General features: G+C 53.0%; 7 protein-coding genes across 7 annotated transcripts; 5 read left to right on the top strand and 2 right to left on the bottom strand.

The window, feature by feature from the left end:
• Window positions 1–271: 271 nt before the first annotated feature.
• Z520_09587 (uncharacterized protein) lies at window positions 272–1,564 on the top strand (the record flags this gene model as incomplete). Its single annotated transcript, XM_016780081.1, has 1 exon — window positions 272–1,564. One exon carries the CDS (start codon window positions 272–274, stop codon window positions 1,562–1,564), a length of 1,293 nt encoding a protein of 430 aa, XP_016628664.1.
• Window positions 1,565–3,024: 1,460 nt separating this feature from the next.
• On the top strand, window positions 3,025–4,263 carry Z520_09586 (uncharacterized protein; the record flags this gene model as incomplete). The annotated part of the gene is made up of 1 exon (XM_016780080.1): window positions 3,025–4,263. One exon carries the CDS (start codon window positions 3,025–3,027, stop codon window positions 4,261–4,263), a length of 1,239 nt encoding a protein of 412 aa, XP_016628663.1.
• A 262-nt stretch (window positions 4,264–4,525) lies between these two features.
• On the bottom strand, window positions 4,526–4,936 carry Z520_09585 (uncharacterized protein; the record flags this gene model as incomplete). The annotated part of the gene is made up of 2 exons (XM_016780079.1): window positions 4,526–4,708; window positions 4,856–4,936. 2 exons carry the CDS (start codon window positions 4,934–4,936, stop codon window positions 4,526–4,528), a joined length of 264 nt encoding a protein of 87 aa, XP_016628662.1.
• A 1,509-nt stretch (window positions 4,937–6,445) lies between these two features.
• Z520_09584 (uncharacterized protein) lies at window positions 6,446–8,186 on the bottom strand (the record flags this gene model as incomplete). The annotated part of the gene is made up of 3 exons (XM_016780078.1): window positions 6,446–6,600; window positions 6,657–7,973; window positions 8,027–8,186. 3 exons carry the CDS (start codon window positions 8,184–8,186, stop codon window positions 6,446–6,448), a joined length of 1,632 nt encoding a protein of 543 aa, XP_016628661.1.
• Window positions 8,187–9,845: 1,659 nt separating this feature from the next.
• Z520_09583 (uncharacterized protein) lies at window positions 9,846–11,571 on the top strand (the record flags this gene model as incomplete). The annotated part of the gene is made up of 6 exons (XM_016780077.1): window positions 9,846–9,866; window positions 9,940–10,408; window positions 10,464–10,654; window positions 10,715–10,880; window positions 10,941–11,191; window positions 11,245–11,571. 6 exons carry the CDS (start codon window positions 9,846–9,848, stop codon window positions 11,569–11,571), a joined length of 1,425 nt encoding a protein of 474 aa, XP_016628660.1.
• A 1,382-nt stretch (window positions 11,572–12,953) lies between these two features.
• On the top strand, window positions 12,954–17,523 carry Z520_09582 (uncharacterized protein; the record flags this gene model as incomplete). The annotated part of the gene is made up of 2 exons (XM_016780076.1): window positions 12,954–13,219; window positions 13,275–17,523. 2 exons carry the CDS (start codon window positions 12,954–12,956, stop codon window positions 17,521–17,523), a joined length of 4,515 nt encoding a protein of 1,504 aa, XP_016628659.1.
• A 2,662-nt stretch (window positions 17,524–20,185) lies between these two features.
• Window positions 20,186–22,477, top strand: Z520_09581 (uncharacterized protein; the record flags this gene model as incomplete). The annotated part of the gene is made up of 1 exon (XM_016780075.1): window positions 20,186–22,477. One exon carries the CDS (start codon window positions 20,186–20,188, stop codon window positions 22,475–22,477), a length of 2,292 nt encoding a protein of 763 aa, XP_016628658.1.
• Window positions 22,478–23,045: the final 568 nt, after the last annotated feature.

Raw genomic sequence — 23,045 nt, 5'->3', positions numbered from 1 at the left:
GAAAAGCAACCGGTGTCGGTGGTGCGGTTGTTGTCACAACAGCTCCGCGCATTGCCAGGTCAGTTCAGCTCGCAGCGCAGCCGAGGTTGTGCCTGGGGAGCAGTCGAACGCCACCAATTGGTGCCCATTCGGCGGAGACCGCGACGCAGCGCGTGGCAGGCCCTAGACTTGCGATCGTCCAGGGGTCATGCGAGATCTGCAGTTGGCACTTTGACCACTTTCTATCGTCCCCATTTTCAGGCGCAGGTAGTGCTAGAAACGATTGCGCAAGATGCGAACGTCCAAGATCTCGCAGGAAACCACACGAATATTCAATGGGTTATCACCGAATGCTCGCGCCGGACGATCCACGAGGCGCTCGAAGCGACTGGCTTCCTTTGCACTAGGTTTCAATCCGGATGTTGAGGCAAAAGAAGAAGATGAGACGTCGGCGGATGAGGCGGGCGCGGGCGTCGCTTCGACTGCAGATATTGAGGACGTCCTAAGCACATCGTCGCGCTCGAGCAGAAAACGAAAGTTTGGATCAGACTCGCCGTTTACTGCGACAGTTGTCTCAACCACAACCGAATGGACTTCGCCGCGCAGGATCAAGCAGGAGGATGACGATGAGGATGAGGGAAAAAGAGAGTCATCGCCCAGTGGGCGTGCGAGGTCAAAACCAAAAATTCCGGCACGGAGGACAACCTCGCCATCAGGGACAGTACGAATACATCCTCCTTCCAGCTGGGGTGAGATGTACGATACAATCAAGGCCATGCGGTACAGGAATCCAACTGCTCCAGTCGACACGATGGGCTGTGAAGAGCTCTTTTGGCCTGCCGCTCCACCGCGAGAGAAACGCTACCACATCTTGACGAGTCTAATGTTATCCTCCCAGACAAAAGATACGGTGACAGCAGTCGCTATGCAACGTCTACACACAGAACTAGTTCCTCAGTCACCCACTCCAAACGACGAAGTACAGCAATCGACCCTCACAGTCGACAACATAATCGCCTGTGACCCAAAACATCTCGACAGCCTGATCGGCAAAGTCGGTTTCCACAACAACAAAACAAAATATATCAAGCAAGTCGCGACAATGCTCAAGCAGGAATACAACTCCGACATCCCCAACACTATAGAAGGCTTGATCCGTCTACCAGGAGTGGGTCCCAAGATGGCGTACCTCTGCATGTCTGCCGCGTGGGGCAAAGATGAAGGAATTGGCGTAGACGTTCACGTCCATCGCATCACAAACCTCTGGGGGTGGCATAAGACCAAGACCCCGGAGGAGACGAGAGCGTGGTTGGAGGGTTGGCTGCCTCGCGACAGATGGCATGAGATCAACACGTTGCTTGTGGGTCTGGGGCAGACGGTGTGTCTGCCCGTAGGGCGGAGGTGTGGCGAATGCGACCTTGCCGGAACAGGCTTGTGCAAGGCAGAGATTCGAGGTTGGAAGGCCACAGAGAGACGAGTAAAGAAGGAGAAGGTGGAGGTAGACATTGAAGAGGGGATTGAGGTCTTGAAAAGGGAGACAGAGGACAGTAGGAGGGTGGAAATTAAAGAAATGGTTGAGGGATGATTGTGAAGCTATCGAGATGGAAAGATCTGTATATTCCCTTCCGAGGCTGATAGCCCGGCTCTCCCCACGATTTGATTGGACATGAACACATTATCCCACTCTCCTGTATCCTGGTGGTATGTCTCCGAGGCCATGACTTGCGCATTCACCAGCGAAGAGAAATGGCGACGGTGTGGTCTGTTCGGCAGCCTTTGAAGCAGTCTTGTGTATTACTCATGCTTGATATGCTGGCGGAGGCTCTAGAGGCTCAAAGGTGTCGCCGGCAACATGTGCCTGAGCAGGAAATTTGACGTGAGTGTTGGCAGGCCTCTGAGGATTCCAACCCCAGGGCCGGTTGTTGGACCGAAGACAGTTTCTTGTTGGTTGATTCTCTGTCGTAGTGCGAAGGCCATGGTGGTGTCTTCGGTTTAGGCGTTCGAGTCTTCCCTGCCGTCTCCTCCGTGAGTTGGTGACACACAATAGACTCGTCACGGTGCAAAAGAGGACAACGATGATGGCAATGCTGATGACCCCGGTGGTACTGAGGCTGAAGCCATTATTGTTGCTCGAGAAGACACGTTTGTGGAGGGAAATATACATTTCTGGAGACTTTCGAGAGCGTTTGGAAAGTGTGGGAGCATCTTACCCTGCGCGCCGTATCCCTACAAGATATACCTCGTGCCAAAGTGTGGTAGTTGTACGCCTCGAAGCGCCCTGGTGATATGGCCCATGGCAAGGCTGAATCCCAGGGGCGTGGAATTGGGCGGAGCAATGGCACCAGGCGTCATGCTAACCCCATTTGGTAGATCCAAGAATCACTATCGAGAGACCAGCTCTAGCTCCAGGGCTATAACCCATCGGCTGATGCTGAGAGATTCTCGTCCTGAGGCGAAGTCAGCCGCAGAGCATGCCGATAATTCTATGTCCTGGCAAAGAACACTGGAACAATAAAGAAATCAATCGCCACAGCGGCATTGACCCACTGGGAGCATACCTAGGTATTCATGATCTCTGTGCGACAGGGACAAGGGGAAAGAACATAGGGATAAATCCAGGCGCTTCTGCTACCGAATTGGACTTGAGTCGTCTACTTCAGTGACAAGCTCTTGAACTACATGTTACATTGTCCTCATGACCTCCATTGTCTACAATAATATGGGTAGGAAGTATGGCTTCAGACATGCTAAAAGCGGCGTGAATGTACCAAACTCGAGCACCTCTGCATTTGGCGCTGTGGTAAAGCAGCGAGAGTCTCCCAGACCGGACCGCTTACTTGCTTGCGCATGCGGCGGTGCGTGCACTGAACCAACAGCTACAACACCGTTTCCTAAGATGAATTGATTATGGCGCCTTGTAATTAACAGCAAGGATTCCGTGCTTTTCTTTGTCTCCCTGAGCTTCTTGCTCAGTTCCTGTTCCCGTCGTTCCTCGCTGTACCTGTTCCTGCCTTGAGCCGTCTTCCACAAACACAACTATCCACCATGTCAGGCACCAAGCGGATCGAGAAATGGGAAATCGACCGATACTGGGAGATCTTCTCCTCGCTGGTCCAGCAACCTGCCACACCCTCTTCGCGCCTAACGAACCAGGCCGCAGCCAACGTCCTCCGGAACTCGCAGCTGCGGGATGACCAGCTCGAGCGTGTATGGGACCTTGCGGATGTCGATGGAGACGGCGAGCTGGACTTTGAGGAGTTTTGCGTCGCGATGCGACTCATCTTCGACCTCGTCAACGGCGAATACCAGGACGTGCCGCCCAGCCTGCCGGACTGGCTCATCCCAGAGTCCAAAGCCCACCTGGTCCAGGCAAACCGGGCCTTGACTGGCCACCAAGGGGCGCAGTTTGAGAGGATCGAGGATGATGAAGAAGACGCTGGATTGAAGGATGGCTTCGATTGGTACATGAATCCTGGCGACAAGCGAAAGTACGAGGAGATCTACTCTGCAAATAAGGACAGGAGGGGGGAGATCAGCTTCGAAAGCCTGCACACGCTCTATTCCAGTCTGGATGTGCCGGATACGGACGTGCGGAGCGCGTGGAACCTCGTCAACACGAGTGGTCGAGACACCATCTCGAAAGACGCCTGTCTCGCTTTCTTGCATATCCTCAACTACCGTCATGAGGGATTTCGGATACCGCGTACCGTCCCACCCAGCTTGAGGGCAAGCTTTGAGGGTAATAAGATTGAATACCAGATCGACAATGTCAGAAACAGACCGAACAAGTACGACGAAGACACATCTACGGGGCGAAAAGCCAAATTCGGAGATGCTTATCTGAGCCGCATTGGCGGGAAGGGCGGCTCTTCTTACCAGCCCAAAGGCACCGACTTCTCAGACGTGGTGGAGGACGAGGACCTGGAGAAGGTCAGACTTCTACGCGAGCTGCGGGAGCTGGAATCTCAGCATGACGCTGCAATGGCGGCCTCAGAGCGAAGACGAAAGCAGAGACAGGAGAATGGAGGTCCTAGACAACCAGGGAAGACGAATTGGACGCTGGTCAAGCGCGAGGCGCAGCAAATGCTCGAGTACAAGCAGCGACAATACGTCGAGCTCAACTCAGAAAACGGGAATAAATCAGGTGGTGATTTGAAGAGACTGAGGGATGATCTTGCATTGGTCTCGGAGCAGATAGATGGTCTCGAGTCGCACTTGAGGAAACGCGAGGCAGAACTGGAAAACCTCCGTCGGGAGATTGAGAACGAGAAGGCGAGCAGATGAGCGGCAGATTTGTGCAAGCTGGAGAACAGCAGAAATGGACGGATGCAGTGATTCAGACGGCTCAAAGGCACCATATGCTCCTCTCAACGAGGTGCTTGTACATGTTGTACACATTTGTACTCTCCATTGCGATTGCGGGCAGAACAAAAGACGCCTCCATGACCTGATTACCTATCAGTCCGTACTTTTCGAAGCCCGTCCGTGTTGTGTGTGTCGCCTCTCTTGAAATTTGCTAGATCACTGTCAATATCGCAGGTTCACTTTATCTTGCGGGCCATTGGAGAATCGACCCACCATCAGCTTCTTCCCAAGCTCTTCCGGCGCCGAAGCCGGTTCCAAAATACACTGGCCACGCTCTTCGCTTGAACAACAGGACTGAGAATATGACGCCAAAGGAAAAGCCGAGTGCGGATCTGATCACGAAGGACGAAACTGCACGATCCCACTGCACGATGTGTCAGCCGTTAACCTTTTGTCCTGTCTACGCCCAGCGGAACTCGGAAGGGCCCTGGGAGCTGTCTGAAGGCCCGTCGCACAAGCAGTCCAAGTCGAAGAGCTTCCGATTCACCAACAGCTCTTGTTGTGCACATACCTTCTCGTTCAACAGAGCTTCGCTCACTGGTCTCGATTTAGCCACGGGTAAGGGAGGGCTCGAAACGTTGTCGTCCGGCATCTTGGAGACTTGAATGAGTCCGTTAGTTAAAACCATTCATAATCTGGCGCGGATTTTGTACCTTTGGGGTGATCCAAGTGTATGTACTGCCTCGTGGACGTGTGGATAGACGAAAGAGTTGCAGGCTGTGGTCAAACTGAGAGCTTTGGCAAACTGCGCCGTTCCGAGCGGAGAGAGCAACCAGCTCCCAGCAAAAAAGATACCAGCCAATCGGAGCCTGTCTTGGCAGTTCAATCCGCCAACTTGAAAGAGGCTATCTTTCTATCCCTTCCGCTCTCTTCGTCTACAATTTCTACCGTGGCACGCTTCCACATCCTACGCATACATTGGAGACTTCCTTCAAGGAGCAGGCGAGGGAGCTTGAGCCAGCATTTTATTCCGGAGACCCTTCAGCTGGCTTGGAGCGACGACAGTGGTCTATGATGCCGCCATGCACTTCTGTCGGTTGCATTCGTCTGATGTCCGAATCCAGGCATGCTGGTACTACCTCTCTGGCACGCACCAAGGGTGCAAAAAGCTTTCCATAGCAACTGCTTACAGCCTTGCGCGAGTGTATTCGTCTACCTCCTCCCGATAAAGAGACGGCTCGCCGCCAGTATCTAGGGCAGAATGTGACTATCACCCGATCTTACAACCGTTAAAAGACTTCATTCGGTTCTACATCGCTATAAGTGCGCCCCGGCTTGATAGGAAGAAAAAGAGACCGACCGCCGACTCCATCAATATCGCAGTCGAATAGTTCTTCGCCGGCTTCACCCGCGTTACAGGGACCGATGCTATCTCAAGAAGAACGAAGTGAAGTATATAACGTAAGACTGAATACACTTTAGGAGTGAGGTTCTAGAAATAGAGGGCTAATATATCTCTTTGGTGGGTACGATACACCTTGACCCGCAAGGGACTTGTCGTGAATAAACATCGTCCGAAATACAATTCCATTAAACGACATCTTCCTCGGGTACTTCTTACGCTCTGGGCTCGAAATAACCTCGTCTTTATCCCCGAGCAATATCGAATTCAAACTTCTCATAAGGAGGGCCTCCCTGACAAGCTCCCCTCATACCTCGGAGATGATATACAACGTGATCCACAGCTCCAGGAGCTTAAAGAAGAAATGCAAAAACTCGCACAAACCGAGGGCGGTGGTGATAGGGCTCACAGGAAGCCTTGACAGCGGTGCGCCAACCGCATAAAACGATTGAAGAACTAAGCTCTGCGCCAGTATCAGGACTCAGGAGCACTCGATTCGAGAATGTCGAGATTGGAAAATTCTGACAATTCCCCTCGAGTCAGCACAGGGCTAGTCCAAGACCGACTTCGTCCAGAGTATCTGTTTGTTGATTCCGGAACGGGGCCGCCGGGCTCAGAAAATGGCTGTCCATCATGCCTTAGAGCCGGCCGAGATGTGGCAGACCCTGCAGGACCTGTACACTATCTGAGTGCAAGATTTCACCTTTCAATCGAGGCTCATTATGTCCTTTCTCCTTGCTCGGACAGAGCTCACTTTGACTAAAACCCGTCTCCGTCAAGGGACAAGTCCATCTGTTGTGCAACAACCTTGTCTTCTGCTTCCAGCTCACTATCCGCAACGACAACGACAATGTCGAGAGGTGCATCAATCGCGGCAGTGAATTCGTCATTTGGATCGCGTAAGAATGCTGCGGCTGCCCCTGCGTCAGTGTACGTTGCCCGGAAAGATGGGGTCAACCGCTTTACTTACCAACCAAAGCGACGAATGCAAGCGCAGCAGCAGTGGCCCAGACGTAGCTTAAAGCAATATTGTATGCTTTTTGCAATGCCAGTGCTGCAGCGGCGATGATCTCAGCAGTCACTCCTGGGACTTCTGTAGCAGCAGCGGTGTTTCCTGATGTCAGTGCAAGGGTCAGCGCGCCCAAAGATGCCTCAGGCAGTCCCAAAGGTAGAGTCGCAGAAGCGATCTTCGATGTCAGGTTCTTCGAAAGGCCAGCGTTGAAAACGGCTTGGTAGATAACCAACCCTGATGATGCTCCTAAACTCCGAATTGAAAGTATCAGCCCAGACGTGATTGCAATGAGCTCCGGTGGAGTGGCGAACTGTGCCGCAGTGACGAGTGAGATGAGAAGTAGACCCAGCCCAGCTCCCAAGGGAATCATGGAGCCCCAAAAAAGACTCTCAGGAGTTGATGGTTTCGAAGTCGCGGCCAAAATATAAAATAGCAAGAACAATAAAAACCCAGTCATAGCTGGAATTCGAACGGATTTTGTCTTGTAAATGAACTGGCCGACCAGGAGCGCGGCAGCCAAAAAGGCTATCCACGAGATTGCATAGCAGAGACCCACCCGGAAAGAGTCCATCTGAGGATACATGGTGCTGAGTTGGAGCGGCACGAAGTAATTTGCTGCGAATGCGCCAGATCCTTCAATGTAGCAGCAGAGCAACGTGATGGGGAAGTTGCGATGGCGGAACAAGCTGTGGTGGAACAGACCATCCTTTTTGAACTTCACCTCATATACCACAAGGGCCATGAGAATGACGACGCCGAGAAGAAAGGTCGCCAGTACGTGGGGATCCCGCCACGGATATGGGTTCTCAGCCCACGAGAGACCGATGCAAAGCAGAGAGACACCGGCTGCTCCCATAATATACCCTATCCAATCAAGCGACTGTAACTTCTCGCTAAGGCTGATGGTCTGAGCTTCTCTAGAAGGCGGGTTGTATAATAGGACGCAAGCAGCAGAGACGGCCAAGTAAAGACCAGCCGCGGTATAGAAATAGATCCTAAAGTGCTGAGGATTGTTCGCTGTGAGGGCACCTCCGACGAGGAGTGCGTAAATAGCACCTAGACCGGCCGCGATGTTGGCAGCGGCTTGGGCCCATGACCGGAACTTACGTGGCAGGACTTCGGAGACAACAGCATGAAGAAGTGGTTGAGTGACACACGAGAGGCCGCCGATTGCGAAGCCTGCTAAAGCCATGCCGAAAGACGTTGCCCTTGAGACGATGATGGAACCGATGCCGCCGAACCCAGTAAGGATCACAAGGAACCACTTTCTCCCCCCTGTTGAAGGTGAGTTTGATATTTCCATGAAAAATCGTAAAGAGCTGGCTTACAATAATCTGCCATCTGGGAAGCAATGGGACAGAGAGCGGCAGTCATCAGTCCTATGGCGGGAGTCGGCCATGCACTAAGTGATTCTCCTCCGACAACAGCGACCATGGATCGAGCTAGTAGTCCTGCACCAACCACCAAGACGAGTTGGCAGAAGTACATGCTGGAGATAGTCTGGCAAATTTGGCTTAGTTACTATAGTCTGGCTGTTGAGGAGGAGATATATTGTACCACGATGGTGAGCAAAGTTTTGACATGGTTCCAGTAGGTTTGGGGATGGTCATTGTGTTGGATTGGGCCGTGGGCAGCGGACTCGACATGTGTGTGGCTGGAGTTGGCCATCATGGCAAGGTCGTGGTGAAGGCTTTATAAGAGAGCTGCCTCTACCGCACTGGCAGCGGCCGTTGATGTCGCCGTAGCGAGGGTGCAGCAGGGTTAATATATGCGTTCACCAAAAGCCTCAATGACTCCGGAAACTCCATACCCCAGGTCTAGCCCCAGGTCAACTCTTCATACCCCAGCAAAGAGCGGCCGAAGGGGAGCAGGTTAGAAGCCGGGGACACTAAGTTCGAGGGTGCGGAAGCCTTGTCATGAATTACATCCGAATCAAAATGTACCGAAGGAGAGCTGTGATCGGGCCGAGAAAGAGACCAGTCGAGACTCATGTTTGCCAGAACAATTGTACTCACGCACAGAAGTCAAATCATTGCAGTCCATATACTCCTATCTCCTTCCTTCCCAACATCACTCGGGGCAGTTATTGACATTCCCTTTGGTAAACATGAATGAGCAGTTCCGTGTTGTCGCTGATTTATGCCGAAAAAGAAAGGGTATGCACCATGCCCCAACCACGACTAGCTGATAGCGATTTATGACGGGGGCATACTCCCATAAATTTTCAACATTCCACCAGCATTCGAACAGGACTGTTTGGGCCGAAATAACGGGAGTTCTTCGATCTTCCAATCCTGTCCACAGCCATGTACATACTACGGCTGGTTGCGCTCCATCGGGCAACATCGTAAGAAGGTACTTCCCATAACAGCATGTCTGGAAGGACAGATGAAGGTGGAAAAGACTAGCTCGACGGAAGTGATCAAGCATTAAAGGCCATCGACAAGGCCTCCACAGAATAAAGCGCAGAAGGCAATTCGTCAAGCCTAAAGCAAAAACCTTGAAACCAGCGGCGGTAAACCGTTATGATCCTCTTGGAACAGGTGGAAGGCTCGCTGCCTGTTTGGTCTCGGAAGAATCAACAAAACTGCCTAAGCTGCTGCCGTCCATTGTGACATGCAGGGTGTGGTGGTGCTATTTGGGAGCGCCGCCTGGACTCTGGACATCGTATAAATGGGCCATCTAAAGCGGGCCGACATTGGTGGCCCACAAAAAACCATCGTTCTTATGGGCCGAGATTTGACAGGCGGGTTTTCCCTTCGACCTCGGAATTTCTTTACTTCCCCAGAGCATTGTGCTCTTCGAGGACCAGAGAACGGCTACAAGCTCGGTCCGGAGTGAAGTAGCCTTTACACGACCACTGTCAGCTCTCTGCCCATGCTGGACTCGGCCCGAGCAATTCAGAGCTTCCTAATGTATTTACATTTCTTTCAGTGGACCAGAGAGTCAAGACACTTGAAACGCGTCTTATTTCTTAGGCAGAGACCGTCGATTGTCTGGAAAGTGTCGGCAAGTTCCCATTCTAAACAGGGCCGGGAGTACCCAGAGAATCTTTTATCTCAACTATCCCTCTGATGAGGACATATTCTAGTTGCAGCTATCCACAGCTCAATCAGCAAGATGGCAATGTCTTTGAGTTATTCGACCATGGTTGCGGTAATACTGGTCGTAGGTTGGCTTCTTCAGAAGGTTGGTCTTCACATGCCTCTAGCGGGGGCGACGTCTAGTTGACTAAGCTCAGGTGGCATATGCACTGCTCTTCTCGCCATTGGGAAAGATACCAGGCCCATTTCTCGCAAGACTCACGCCACTCTGGCTCAGATACATCGACATGACAGGTAACCGAACCACGACCTTGCACAAGCTACATCAAAAATATGGATCGACTATCTTGGTTGGGCCGAACGAAATCTCCGTGAACGACGTTTTGAACGTGAAGGAGTTGTATGGGCAGCAGACTGAGTACATGAAAGCCCCGTTCTATGAGTCAATGTCGATGAGACCACATGGGATTTTTAGCCTAAGGGACAAAGTCGCTCATGCTCAACGACGCAAGCTGCTCAGTCATGCTTTCTCGCAGTCCAACGTCCTGGAATCGGAGCCCCTCATACAAAAGCAGATAGTGAAGCTCCTGGCTGCAATAGAGAGGTGTGCCGATCAGCCCATGGATATGCTGAAATGGTTTAGGTTGACGGCGCATGATATTGTCGGTGCGTCAGGACTCAGTAGGCTAACAGTCCGGGAGGTTTGCTGACTAGACTCTAGGAGAACTCTTCCTAGGCCAGGCTTTTGGGGGTCTCGATTCTGGAAGAACGCCACGTGCCTTGGACGACGTTGAGTCGATATTCAAACTTGGTAATTTGGAATGGAATAATCCCTGGATTGCCGCGTCGCTTCACTATATCCCCTTTGCATCTGTTCAGCACTTCCTAGGAGCATTTGACAGGATGGCGGAGGTAGGTGATCGGTTCCCCGGAGGACACAGTCTCGTGTAAACCCCCAGCTAATGACCATAGCACGGTACAAACGCATTTCGCAAATATGTTGACCAGTACGGTCGTGACTCAGGCCGTCGAGATCTCTTGACGAAAATTCTATCGGTCAAGCCAGATACCGGGGTTGCGCCACTCACGGATCGGGAAGTCTCACTTGAAGTGGGTAATTTAGTATCTGCTGGCACAGGTGAGCAAATCGAAGCAGTTGGAATATCCTTAAAATATCCTTACTAATGAAAGTCCTTAGACACCACAAGTACAACGCTCACTTTCCTGTTCTGGGAGCTCTCTCGTCACCAGTTCTGGCAGAAAAGGCTACGCGACGAACTGAAAACGCACGCCGACAGCTCCATTACTCTCCAACAAGTTCAGGACCTTCCAATCCTCGACGCAGTAATCAATGAAGCCCTGAGACTGCACCCAGCGGCGCCCGCAAGCTTACCCAGGGAGACACCCACGGGTGGCCGACAGATCAACGGATACTACATCCCAGAAAAGGTATGCTCACTTGCCGAACATGGGCTCTTCGCCGTGGCACTAATAATGGGTAGACTGTCGTATCCATGCAGTGTTATTCAACACAACGCGACCCTGAGATCTTCTCAGAGCCTGAAAGCTTTAAACCGGAGAGGTGGATGAGCCCTCAGGATCTCACTTCCGAGATGAAAGAGATGTTCATGCCGTTCTCGAAAGGTACGCGAGCTTGCTTGGGAAAGAATCTGGCGATGATAGAATTGAAGCTGATCACTGCGAACATTGCTCGACGGTTCGAGTGGAAAGCAGCACCCGAGACAACAGAAGCGTCCATGGCTACCCTGGATTTCTTCTTACTCAAGCCTGTTGCAGGAAAATGTGACTTGATATTCACAGAGCTATAGCGGGCAGAACACATGGAGTTCTCTTCTTTGAGAAGTAAAGTCGTCGCCGGGAGATCCACCCGCGGTTCAGGCGGCCCTGTCTTTTCGCGGATTCCTCTGGATCTACGCCGAGTGCTTTCAGGCAACAGCTTCCCCAGAAACGCCTCAACAGGAGCCTGACAGCTTCTAGCTTTCAATTTGATTCGAGAAATCTGAAGGGTTTAGATTAGCAAGGACGCCTTTTCTTTCTGAATGCGGTTCCGGCTGCAACGTCCACCACCGTCAAAGGGGATTTCAAATAGGCAGCCACTTTAGACCCAAGACCGTGGCAGGTCAGGACGCCCGTTCCCAGAACTTCGCGCCGTGCAAACACAACGCGGTCGGTGTCTGTAGGCTGCGCCCAGTGTCTCATCCGGAAGTATGAAGGACCCCATCACATGAGGCTTTTCTGCCTTTAGAAAGTCTGCCAAAAGATTGACCAGATAGCTCGTCCTCGAGGAGAGTAACGAAGAGCGGCTACGTCAACATCACTGGCTAAGGTCGAGATTGCGTTTAGGAGTTGACGTTCATTTGGTGGATAGCGAAATTGAATCTGGAGTTAAGACGCGAGCATCATGATCATGAAGGCAGTAGGCAAGTTTGATTGCAGATACAGGAGGTAGGAAGGCAGTCGACGTGGACAAGTGTATCGTAGAAGTTCCGCCTGGCAACATAGGGTCGAAGGAATGCGGAATTCAGAGATTCCCCGCCACAACAAAACGCCTGACTTCACTGAGACTCACCACCAAATGGGAAGGCAGAGCTGAAAGAGCCGGCGGACCTTCGGCAGGTAGACAAACAGAGAGGCGAAAGCAGCTAGGAGAGACGTCCTCATATACGACTGAGAAGGGAACAGGTGTACAGCGATGTCGTGGACCGCGACCTGCACCGCATTCCCATTTTGGAAAAGTCTGGCCAATGCCACTGCATTAACCACGCTGCTTTTGCAGTTGAACCTTGCTCGACGCCGGTGCTGGGTCGGTGTGGGTGGGTGGTGATGGGGACCGATGTTGAGTCACAGTGCAGTCGCTGACAGGGCGACAGGGGCATCCTGGGTGGCATCCAGCTGGGCGCCTTTCGGCAGCCCGGGGCCCACGCGTCGCTGAGGCATCAAGGCATATCGCCCCCACGACGGGTGCGACGCGAGTCGGGGGAGAGCACAGGGCGGCGTCACCCTAGGCCCGATCAGGCTTACTCATCTTGGCGAAATTTTCTGGATTCGACAACGAACATGAGCCCGAGATACAGTACCTAGGTAGCCTTCCAATATTCCGCGAAAGAATCCGCGAAAAGAGATGCAACTGTATCCATTGAGAACAAAACTCTACTACTATGTGTACTAAGCAGAGTTCTTTACACTTGAGATGGCGAAGCAATCATTCGAGGCCAGGATGGCCGGCTTGGAAAAAGCCAAAGCGCCGCCAGAACAGATCTTAGAGGAAGCTGCAAGCATCCTGGGACTCCATCTCGAGGCGACCATTGCACGCTGCTCCACCGATTCACTATACACAGCGTTCCCCAACTCTCATGGTTTCAAGGAGCAATGGGTCCTGCGATGGCTTCTGAAGAAGCTTGGTGCCCTGGAGAAATCATCGGATAGACAAAGGAAAGTTGGCGCGTCTCAAAGAAGGTACGGTACATCCCTTTCTGCACTATCAGTTGAATTACCTTTAACTGTTGTCTAGTTTGATGGTGTCCCCCAAATTCTGGTCTCTCCTTCTCAACCTAACTCGTTCAATACCTAACGATGTGTGCTCGGAGATTCTCCTCGAGCGAGACTTCCAGCCGCTGCTGATCACACTTATTCGAGAGCTCCTTCGTGTGGAATGCTCCGAGCTCAGTGCAGTCGCCACCAAGGATGACGGTGCCGAAGATGGGAGCCGTCCAGCGAAAAGGACACGATTGTCACCCGTGTTGACCAGCCAAACCGCAGTGCCCTCCCAAGAGACGTTGCTATGGTTAGCGTTACAAACAGGAACCCGCTGCGCCAGCTTGTCCAGCACGTCGAACTCTTCACAGAGTGCGGGAAGTCGTACCGCTCTAATAAAGACCGCCACATGGAGTGATCACGCTGCTTTACTGGGCAGCTTGCTCGAGGTGGTGGTATTCATCGTGAACAACAGTACGGACGCTCCGGATCCGGATCTTATGTCCGCGTTACTGGAGACTTTACTGTCTTCTTGGGATGCTGTTGGCCCAACGATTCGGAAGAAGGGCGATGGACAGGACCCGGCTTTCTCCTCGCACTGCCTTATCCCCTGTCTGCATCTGCTCGACATCCTGGCCAGACCACAGTCGAGCCATAGGTCCTTTGTACGATCGAGACTTGCGCTTGAGCGCCTGATTGCGCTGCATGTCGTCTTCCCGCTACGAATGACATTTAACGAACAATTCGCTAAAAAATGGAGAACCACGACAGACGTTTTGCTTTACGAACAGATGGAAACCTTGCTGAAGGCCTACAGCGATCTCCTTCCCTCTGAGAGTGAACGGCCTAAAGGGCTCGAGGCTCATCCTGCACCAGTCGTCGAGGAACTTTCGTGGATTATCCTTGATGTAGCTGCGCGCTCAATGCCCATCTCAGACTTCCGCAGGCGACAGTTAGAACAACCCTTTGTGGACTCGTTATTCATTTGGCTTGTTCATGTCAGCTGGCCTCGCATCCCCCATGTTACCTCGACTGGAGTCTTGCAGCAGCCACTTCCCGTCGGCCCAGCTTCCGGGCTTCAGGATAAATGGGCACCATCCTTGGAACGTCTAGTCGAAGTCGCCCACACGAGAAAGCTGCACGTCAGCCTGCGGATAATTGTTTACGTTCTACACACCGTGTTGGCAACACACACGGAATCGGCTCATTGGAGCCTCTTGGTCAAGATTATTCAATTGGATCTGAATATCTTGGTACCCCATTCTGGTCTGTCCACTTCCGCGGGCTTCCTGGAGCAAGTACTGGACCGAATCGAGTCAAGCACAGTCTCTCAGAGTACTTATGTTCTGCTGCGGGATGATATTATTCGCCCCCTGCTCCGCAGCTTTGCCCGCTCAAGGGACCTGGACGGTTTTGTCGCTAGCTGGCAACGGATGCTCGCGGAGGCAATAAGAGTCCGTTACACCTCGAGACATGATCAAAAAGACATCCCCGCTGTGTTGGTCTGGGAAGACGAGGACGTCTTCGACGAATTCAAACCACTTATCACTGTTTATGCGCCACCCAATATGGGTCAGCGGATGCTGGAAAGTTTGATTGAGCCCGTCGAAAAGCTCGGCCACAAAGTTGGGTCCACGGCAGAAGTCTGTGCGAGACTGGCCATCTTCTGCGCCGTCGTGGAAAGCATGTCTTCCGAGACCAACAACATGAGGTTCGGCCACGAACAATTGGTGCTTCTATTTCTCGGGGCACTAAATGCTTTGTCTCGAAATACCGACTATCAAGGTCAACGCTGGAGATTAAGGAGACTGATTGGACTCCTCATGCACCGTATAGATGGCAAGGCCCTACCCATTGAGACTGACTCTCTGCTGAACTCTACCCATCACTTCGTTTCTCTAAAGGACCTTCGGCCGTTCGATAAGATTGATACTGGCGATCAGGCTGCCAAGTATCTCGAATATCGTGAATGCTTTTTTCTCCTTGTCCAACTGGCTGCAAAATCGAAGCAATATCAACCAAAACTGGAAGCAGAGGTTGGTCGCTTGGCAGATCTACTGCAGGGCCTGGATCAACATCGCGAGACCCTGTGGGATGGGCGTAGTGCCACATGCAACAGCGTTCGCGAATTGGTGGCTGCATGTGTCGGCAACTTGCTACAAAGACCTGATATTTTCTCCATGTACCCCGAAAGCTTCAAGGATTTCGTTGAGGCCTGCCTAGAGAACATTTTTCGACCTCTGCCACAAGATTCTGATGTCGATTCTCCACGGGACTTGCATGGTCTGTTGCTGGCCGTGCTGGAAGTTGAGGACATTTCCCGGAATCCTGTTCTACGACAGCTGGTTTTCGAGCACGTTGACAAGAACCTACAGTCGATAAACAGAAGCAGAAAAATTTGCACGAGACTTCTGCAATGCCTCTCGACGGAGACCATGAGCAAGCCAGTAATAAAGAGCTTTGTGGCTTCAACGCTCTGTCGCCTTTTTGAAGAGTGTAAGCAGCCGAAGATTGAAGCTATTTCGGATGATTTGTGCCTCTTAGCTTGGTTGGACTCGGCATTCCCAGGTGCATTAATTGACTACAAAGATTGGCAAAAGTGGATTGACTTCGCTGCGTCTGTGCTCCAATGGAACGTTGGAGAGTCCTCGGGATTGAAGGTGACGAACAATCAGAAATACGTGTCACTCTATTTGACAGCTTCACGCATCTTGGACCGGATCTTCCACTCAATCTCGACACGAACCCTGACCGTCTCGAAACGCTCTGCGAAGGAGATTCTCGCTTACATGGTGGCAACAGTCCAGAATCTAGAGGCTCACGGTGACGACTCGGTGTCGCTATCCTGCTTGCGCATCTTTCTTGACTTCGCCTATCGATTGGGCAGCGCACTGGACAGCGGTGACCAACGCAAGGATGTTGAGTTCTTGCAAACAATTCTGGCAAGGCGTGTGAAAGAGGAATCTGACAAAGCTCTTCCCGATGCATCCAATCCTGGAAATCTCCTGAGGCTGCACCTAATTGTTGACACACTCCAATCTCTTGATCAAGGCGGCTTAACAGTTGAGTCACGGAACATTGCGTCGGTTATCCGGGGAAAGCTCGTGCATGCAGGAACAATTCCTAAGGGGGAATGTGCTGTCATGCAAAATCGGCGAGTGGAGCTCTCCCTTCGACGTCAGTGCATCAAATCCACAGTGATGCCCGATGAACAACATGCCCAAGAGCTGGCCTCGTTAACCACGTCTGTGGACAACTACTATACCAACGAGGACGCCGCAGTTCTTGCTGCCGAGGCAGATGTATTGGTTTGCCAACTTGAACCAGCCACCTGGCCTACAACGCTGGAGTATCTTCAAAAGAAGAGCGAGCAAGTGAAATATCAGCCAGCATGTGCCTTTTTCGTGGCATGCATCTTAGGGCGTATCAAGATGCAACACATGCTGCAATCCCCGGCGTTGGTTCAGGCCCTTGCGGAGGTTGTGTGTATGACCACAACGACTACGCGACTGAGCACTGGCGGGCTACTTCTTGCCTTAGAAAACAGCAAAAGTGCACTCGAGCTCCATCCCCTAGTGGTGAATCAATCGGTTCTAGATCGATTGCTTGCATCCATACACGCCCTCGCTTCTGCCGGACCCGAAGGTCCGCGATCGCTGCGGACCAGAGATCCAGAGACAGATCCCGGACCAGGCGACATCTATCAAAGGGTATGTGGGGTCATTGGAGCTATACTTGGAAGACACCGGAGACGCCTCACTGATCGTTATCATCTGTTGCTTCCGATAATGCAAAGCCTTCTACGATGTCTATTCTGGCCCGGTCGTAAAGCGCTTGAAAGTCAACGAGGTGCAGCTGCGAATGCTATCAAGTCCTTCGGCAAGTCGCTGCCCATTTGGGTGCATGAATCTGAAGAACCCCTGCCGCTATCATCGGCAGCACAGTTTGCTCGTCTACTGTCGTCAGTCTCCAATCCCACCGTGTCAGCCGCACGATCGTCAAATAAAGGTGGCCACAACGAGCTGAATGATGCAGTGAACAGAGCGCGGAAATTGGCAGGACAGCACATGCAGTATCTTGTCATGGAGTACTGTCGATGTGTTCTTGATGGGCAAATCACGCCGTCGATGAAGGATCATTTGATGCCCGGCATGTACAGGGTCATGGACGCTCTCGACAGAGACGTCATGAGGGCCATGAATGCAGGGATGGATCCAAGCAGCAGGACTATATTCAAGGGGCTCTATGACAGTTGGGTGCGATTTGGCAAATGGGACAAGAGTTAGATGGTGTGCTGGTCAAGATGAGCTCCCAGCAGAAGATGCTTGGTGAATGTGAACACGTAGGAAGGGTCAATTCGACCAGGCGAGCTGGGACGCATACACCCACTGGATTAGTCCTTCTGCGCTGATGCGGGATAGAGAAATACCATTCGATCCCGTATTCGGTGTGTTGTGACCTTGTCCTCAAATAGGGGCGTCGATTGCCTAGGTCCAACGCAATGAGACAGATCTGTACTCGGCGAGTGCCAATGAGACCTTTGTTCTTTTCTCACGACAAGAGCTGGCCTTGTGATCCCTCCCACACCTCAATCGCCCAACCCTATGGCTTGCAGAGACACCTCTAGTCATTGATGGTGTTGCACAAATTCATGCTGCTCCATGTGGCCGGTAACGCGGGATGAGGCTGTCCAGGTGGTCAGGCCGTGTTAACCAATTACACTGCGTGGGGCTCTTATGTATCCCATGACTACCTAGGACCTGGGTAGTCGCGAAAGCTGACGGAAACTAAGAGGGGGCCTCTCACCCCTCGTATAAGAGTCCATTCGCTTTTCTTTTCTTCAAAAACTTGCGATTCTGTCGGTCACAAGGCGCAGCCTGACACACAGTCCGGGCCCGAGTCCATGCACAGTGGTTGGGCGCAACACGGGCCACGCGCCGATCGGGCTGAGCATTCTCTGCAGGACGAACGACGACTCGATACTGCTCCAGCAGTTCCAGCAAGTCCGGCAATTCCGGCAATTCCAAGCCATACATCTGGCCACGATTGGCTGCACTTGTTTCGAGGGTCAGGAAGGCGTTGCACCAACAGAAGGTCTGGCTGAGAACTGACTGCCAACACATCACCTGTGCGTCCGTCCTCTTTGGTTCGATCTAATCCGATAAGAGCTTGCTGTCCTCCTCACTCTCCGCTGAGAAGCGGAAATGATTTGCCGAAATCCTGCCTCCCTGCCGAGGCGCAGCCTTGCGTGGCGCCCAGTGAGCTGTGGTCGTTGTCATCACAGGAGAAGCACTGCAGCAGTCCTGCTCTTTCAGCAGCTGAGTGACTCTAGCGTCGCAATATGTGCATGGTGAGGCGAGTAGCGCAGGCCGAATAGCTCTTCCAAGCCGGCTAGGTCTCGGGGGACAACATGACGAGAAGAGAAATTCACCAGTGAATTGCTCAACACTGGAGAAGTAAGTCAGGTTTGCGTTCAGCACGGCAGAATACGAGAGTCTCGACTCGCCTAGTCTCAGGCGGGCATCAGCAGGAGCAATGCTGTCCGAGCAGCACGGGACGAAGCGGCAATCCAGACTCCAGAGAGAGGGATAGCAGCAGAAAGTGCAGTCAGAGTAACAAGAAGCAAGAAGCAAGAAGCCAAAATTGCAAGGTTCGTGGCGCAGCATGCGTTTCGTACTCCCGGACTCCGGGGCGCAGTTGCGGCTCTGCGGGTGAGACCATGCCATGTTGCGTGTTGCAACCAGGTAGCCTTGCTTTGACATCAAGAGGGGAGCAGCAGGAATAGCGGTAGTCTTGTAATTTGGGAGGCGACAAATAAGGGCCTTGGAAGGCTCGAAGGAGTGGGCTGGCTTGTGTTGGACGTTGGAAGAGTCCGGCTAAGCAAAATGAGGTTCCGTATTAATAGAGAGCAGGTCGGTACCCGGTACCTAGGGACGTATTACCTTGGTCGGTACCTAGGTACATATCTCGGGCATCTGTACGAGGGGTGCGAGGTACCTAGGCACCTTGGATGCTGTACCTAGCGCGACTGTGACTCTGCGGTGGCGCCACTTCTTGGGGGGATTCTTGGGGGGATCCTATAGGCTCAGTGGCTGGTTAGCTGTTCCACTAGAAGAGGGGCAACCACCCAGGCATCCACAGGCACCCACAGGCACTGGGGGGCGAGGGGCATCGTGACCGAGAGTCTAGCCAGTGTGAGTCTAGTGGGTGCTGCATCAACACTGCCCCTACGCTTACCGTATTCTTCCATGAGGCTCTGCGCAACCCCCCGCGGCTCCTCAGATCCATTTCCCTTGCCTGACAAAACTACCTCCTCACTTGCTCACCTCTCTTCAGTGCAAGCCTGACTGAGTTTTCCCCGGTCAAGAACATGCACGTCCTTAGACTTCGGGACTAGTTCACGGACATGTGTCAACTTCTGGTTCGGTTCCGCGGAGAGCAGTGGACACCATAATTTCCACGGAAAATACACTCATAATGCATGAGAACATTGCGGCTCTGGCCGGGGACACAGAGCTGTCATCAACGATTTGTATGAGAGCACCGATGAGGCTCTGCTTGCCCATCTTCAACCTCATTCATTCCCCCTTTGCACGCTCCTTGATTGTGATAATGGTCCTTTGCTTCTTCCGCGTCCATCCTGTTTTGTCCTGTCGTTGCCGCCTCATGCTTACGCTAGAGGGAATTGCCGCCATACCACTTCCTTGTCGTTGTTGTCGTCGACGAAGGGCATGTCATCTCGGTTCGTCCAGCTGCCATTCGATGTCCACCATCAAATCGCAACCAAGCTCGACATTCGTTCTTTTGAGAGATTGGCCCGCACGTGCAAGTCGCTGCGTCGACACCTTCAGAATGAGAATACTGCAAAGCACGCCATTCAGGTTCAGTTTTCCCCCTTTCACTGTTCCCACGCTGCAATTCAAAGGCTTCTGTCTCCCTCTAGCTGACATGCGTCAGGCGAGTCTACGACATTGTCTCTGGGTCGAGCTTGCACTGTCTCCTCAGCAGCTTCCCACGCCCAGGCAAACCCTCGCTCGGATCATCGACTCCCAGTCTGCGTTGCAACAGGCATCTCCGTATTCAGCCTGTATTATAGCATATGCGAGCAGCTTCTCGTACAATTTTGGCATTTTATGTTATACTACCTCTGCGAACAGTCTTCGCATCCTTAATTTCAACAGTCTTCGGGGCACCGAGAAGGTCTTTGACAGCAGCGTCTTCAACGACCAGATCGGCATCACGACCGTGGCCGGAGAAGATACGGTAGATGTGCAGGCGATCCGGTCCATCCAGATCCAGAGCTACGCCGCGGGCATAGTGGTTCTCGTGTGTGATTCGGGGCCCTTTGGCCAATATATTGTCGCCGTGAACATTGCGGACAAAAGGTCTACGCTTCCACTGTGGTCCGGGGACGCCCGCCACCCTCGCGTCCGACTGTGCATGCCAATCCGCTCCAGTAGCAAGCTTTTTGTCAGGAACAATGGCCGTTTTATGGTTGTGGGTTCGCACTCGGCGACAGACGACCACAATCATCACGAATGGCTGCTGGATGTCTACAGTCTGGAGACCGGCGAAGCCGTGACCGCTCAGCCGCTGCAGCTGCGGGATTTCCACGGCTCCGAAATCGGGTCCACGGCGTGCTTCACGATCCACGACGACGAATTCTACGCCATCACGAGCCAGACGAGCTACGAGAGCGAGGAGGTCGACTGGACGAGCTACTACCACGTCGTGCAGTTCCGCCTGGACGACCCCAACCCGGAACTGACTATCCAGCTCATCTGGCGGAGGCAGCATCTCGAGGGCCCCATCAACGACGCCTGGAACGACCTGGGCTTCCAGATCGATCACTCCACGGGCGAGCTCCTGGTGGTGGAGGGCCGGAAGGAGTGGCTCAATGGCGGCAGCCGCTCGATTCGGACTTACTACACGCAACCCATCCCGCGCGCCGAGTTCAAGGACCGGAAATCCGGGCTACGGCATCCGCCCGACGAGAATCGCCTTAGCCGCACGCTCGACGAGCACAGCAACAGTCGGTGGGAGGAGCCCATGGTGCGAGTCGACAGATACGTTCACGCCGAGTTCCAAGCCGACGACGCGGGCGGGCAGCGAGCGGCAGCCAGAGAATACATTCGCGCCAGAACCAAGTGGAATGGGTACTCGTTCAACGCGCAGGCTTTCATCGATCTCGTGACAGATGAGGCCGTGATGGAAGGCGAATGGCGGCCCCACCAACGCATCAAGTTACGTGTGGTCAGTAGACACGAACTCAGTCCCCTGGTTAGAGATAACAACACGAACACGACGATTGGTGGTTCTGTGGCTTTGGTGCTTCGTAAGCGCACGCGGAATCGTGAGGGCCAGGAGATCGAGGACGGAGAGCGAGCCTTCACCCCGAGCTGCGTGTCCATTTGGCCCCCCGATGACGCTCCCCAGGGTTTGCATGAGATCCTGTGCCCCGAGGGCCGGGCTGGAGACGTCAAAGCCATGTTGGGCGACGAGGGTATCGTGTATATGGCAGGTCCGCCTCGTGAGCCGGGATCAAGCGAACGAGCTCTAGTCTTTATCTCCTTCGATCCCACATTTGGGTTCCAAGGCATGCAGCGGCTCGATGGGAGTCCTGCTATCCCGAGATCGGAAGAAAAGAAGAGAAAGATTGGGAAGTACTGCGAACACGACGAGACACGGCAACACTCCGCTACTTTGGGCCGTGGGAGGCAGCGCCAGAGCGAGGGCCAAGGTCTGAGAATTGACGTCGACCGCCTTGCAGATCCCACCAAGAGGCTGAAGCTTGAAGCGCTGGTCAAGCCAGATGGGGGAGATTCAACCTCTCCACCGCCTGGGAGCGACGAGCAGGAACTCAGCGTCCTCCCCCAAACGGCGCAAGCCCTCGGTCTTGCTACCGCGCCCTTGGTTGACATCACCAAGGATTGGCCACCTTCGCTGCCCTCCCATGCCCAGTCCCGATCGACGGTCCAGCCACAGAGGTCGAGGTCCCTACTGCCAGTCACGGCGCCGAGCACGGGCCCTAGAGTGCCGCCTCCGCGGTCATCCCCATCAGGCCCAACCTCTGGCTGGTCCTCGCCTACTTCCAAATCCATCCCGAGCCCGGATCCCACGCAGCAGACTGGACATCAAGGTCACGGCAAAGGCAAGGCGCCGGCACCTCCCAAGGGTCGCCAGACGTGGCGGGAGAAAGCAATGTACACGTCAATTGGGAGTGGATACTGGCTGCGCTAGGTTGATCAACTCACCTTGTGTAGCTTCTGCGCAGTCTTATTGCTCATTCTCCTCTTTCTCATGCCGTAGAGGGGGCTACCCTTGTACGAGCAACGAGAAAAAACCAGTAGAAAGGGGGAAAAAGGCATCTTCCTTTCATATCTCTTCGATTGGTCCTCGTCTTGAGCACCGGATGACGCATCATGATCTCTATATGGCCTTTTTCAACAAGCATCCCTCGGTTCATTGATTGGGTCCTGTCAAACAAGCGGACGATATTTGGACTGCCTGCCGTATGGGGGGCAGATATCGAGTTCAACCCTCGATAAGACACGAGAACAAGAGCAAAGGCACACCGGGGATGCGTGATGTAGGAGGTAGGGTTTGAGAAGAAGGGGAAAAAAGAGCACTTACAGGCACTTTCTCATTCAGTCATTTTCTCATTTGGCCGATGTATTTCGGGTCGTACATATATCATTCTTGGATATTTTTTTGGACCCATGGAATCATGTGCGATATATATACCAGGTAGACTCTCATCTCTGGCTTCAAGCAGCCGCTCATATCCTCCTCCTCCTCCTCCTCCTCC

The sequence above is a fragment of the Fonsecaea multimorphosa genome (assembly GCF_000836435.1).
Source record: "Fonsecaea multimorphosa CBS 102226 unplaced genomic scaffold supercont1.25, whole genome shotgun sequence".
Classification (NCBI taxonomy): Eukaryota; Fungi; Ascomycota; class Eurotiomycetes; order Chaetothyriales; family Herpotrichiellaceae; genus Fonsecaea; species Fonsecaea multimorphosa.
This window is presented reverse-complemented; position numbering and strand designations above follow the sequence as displayed.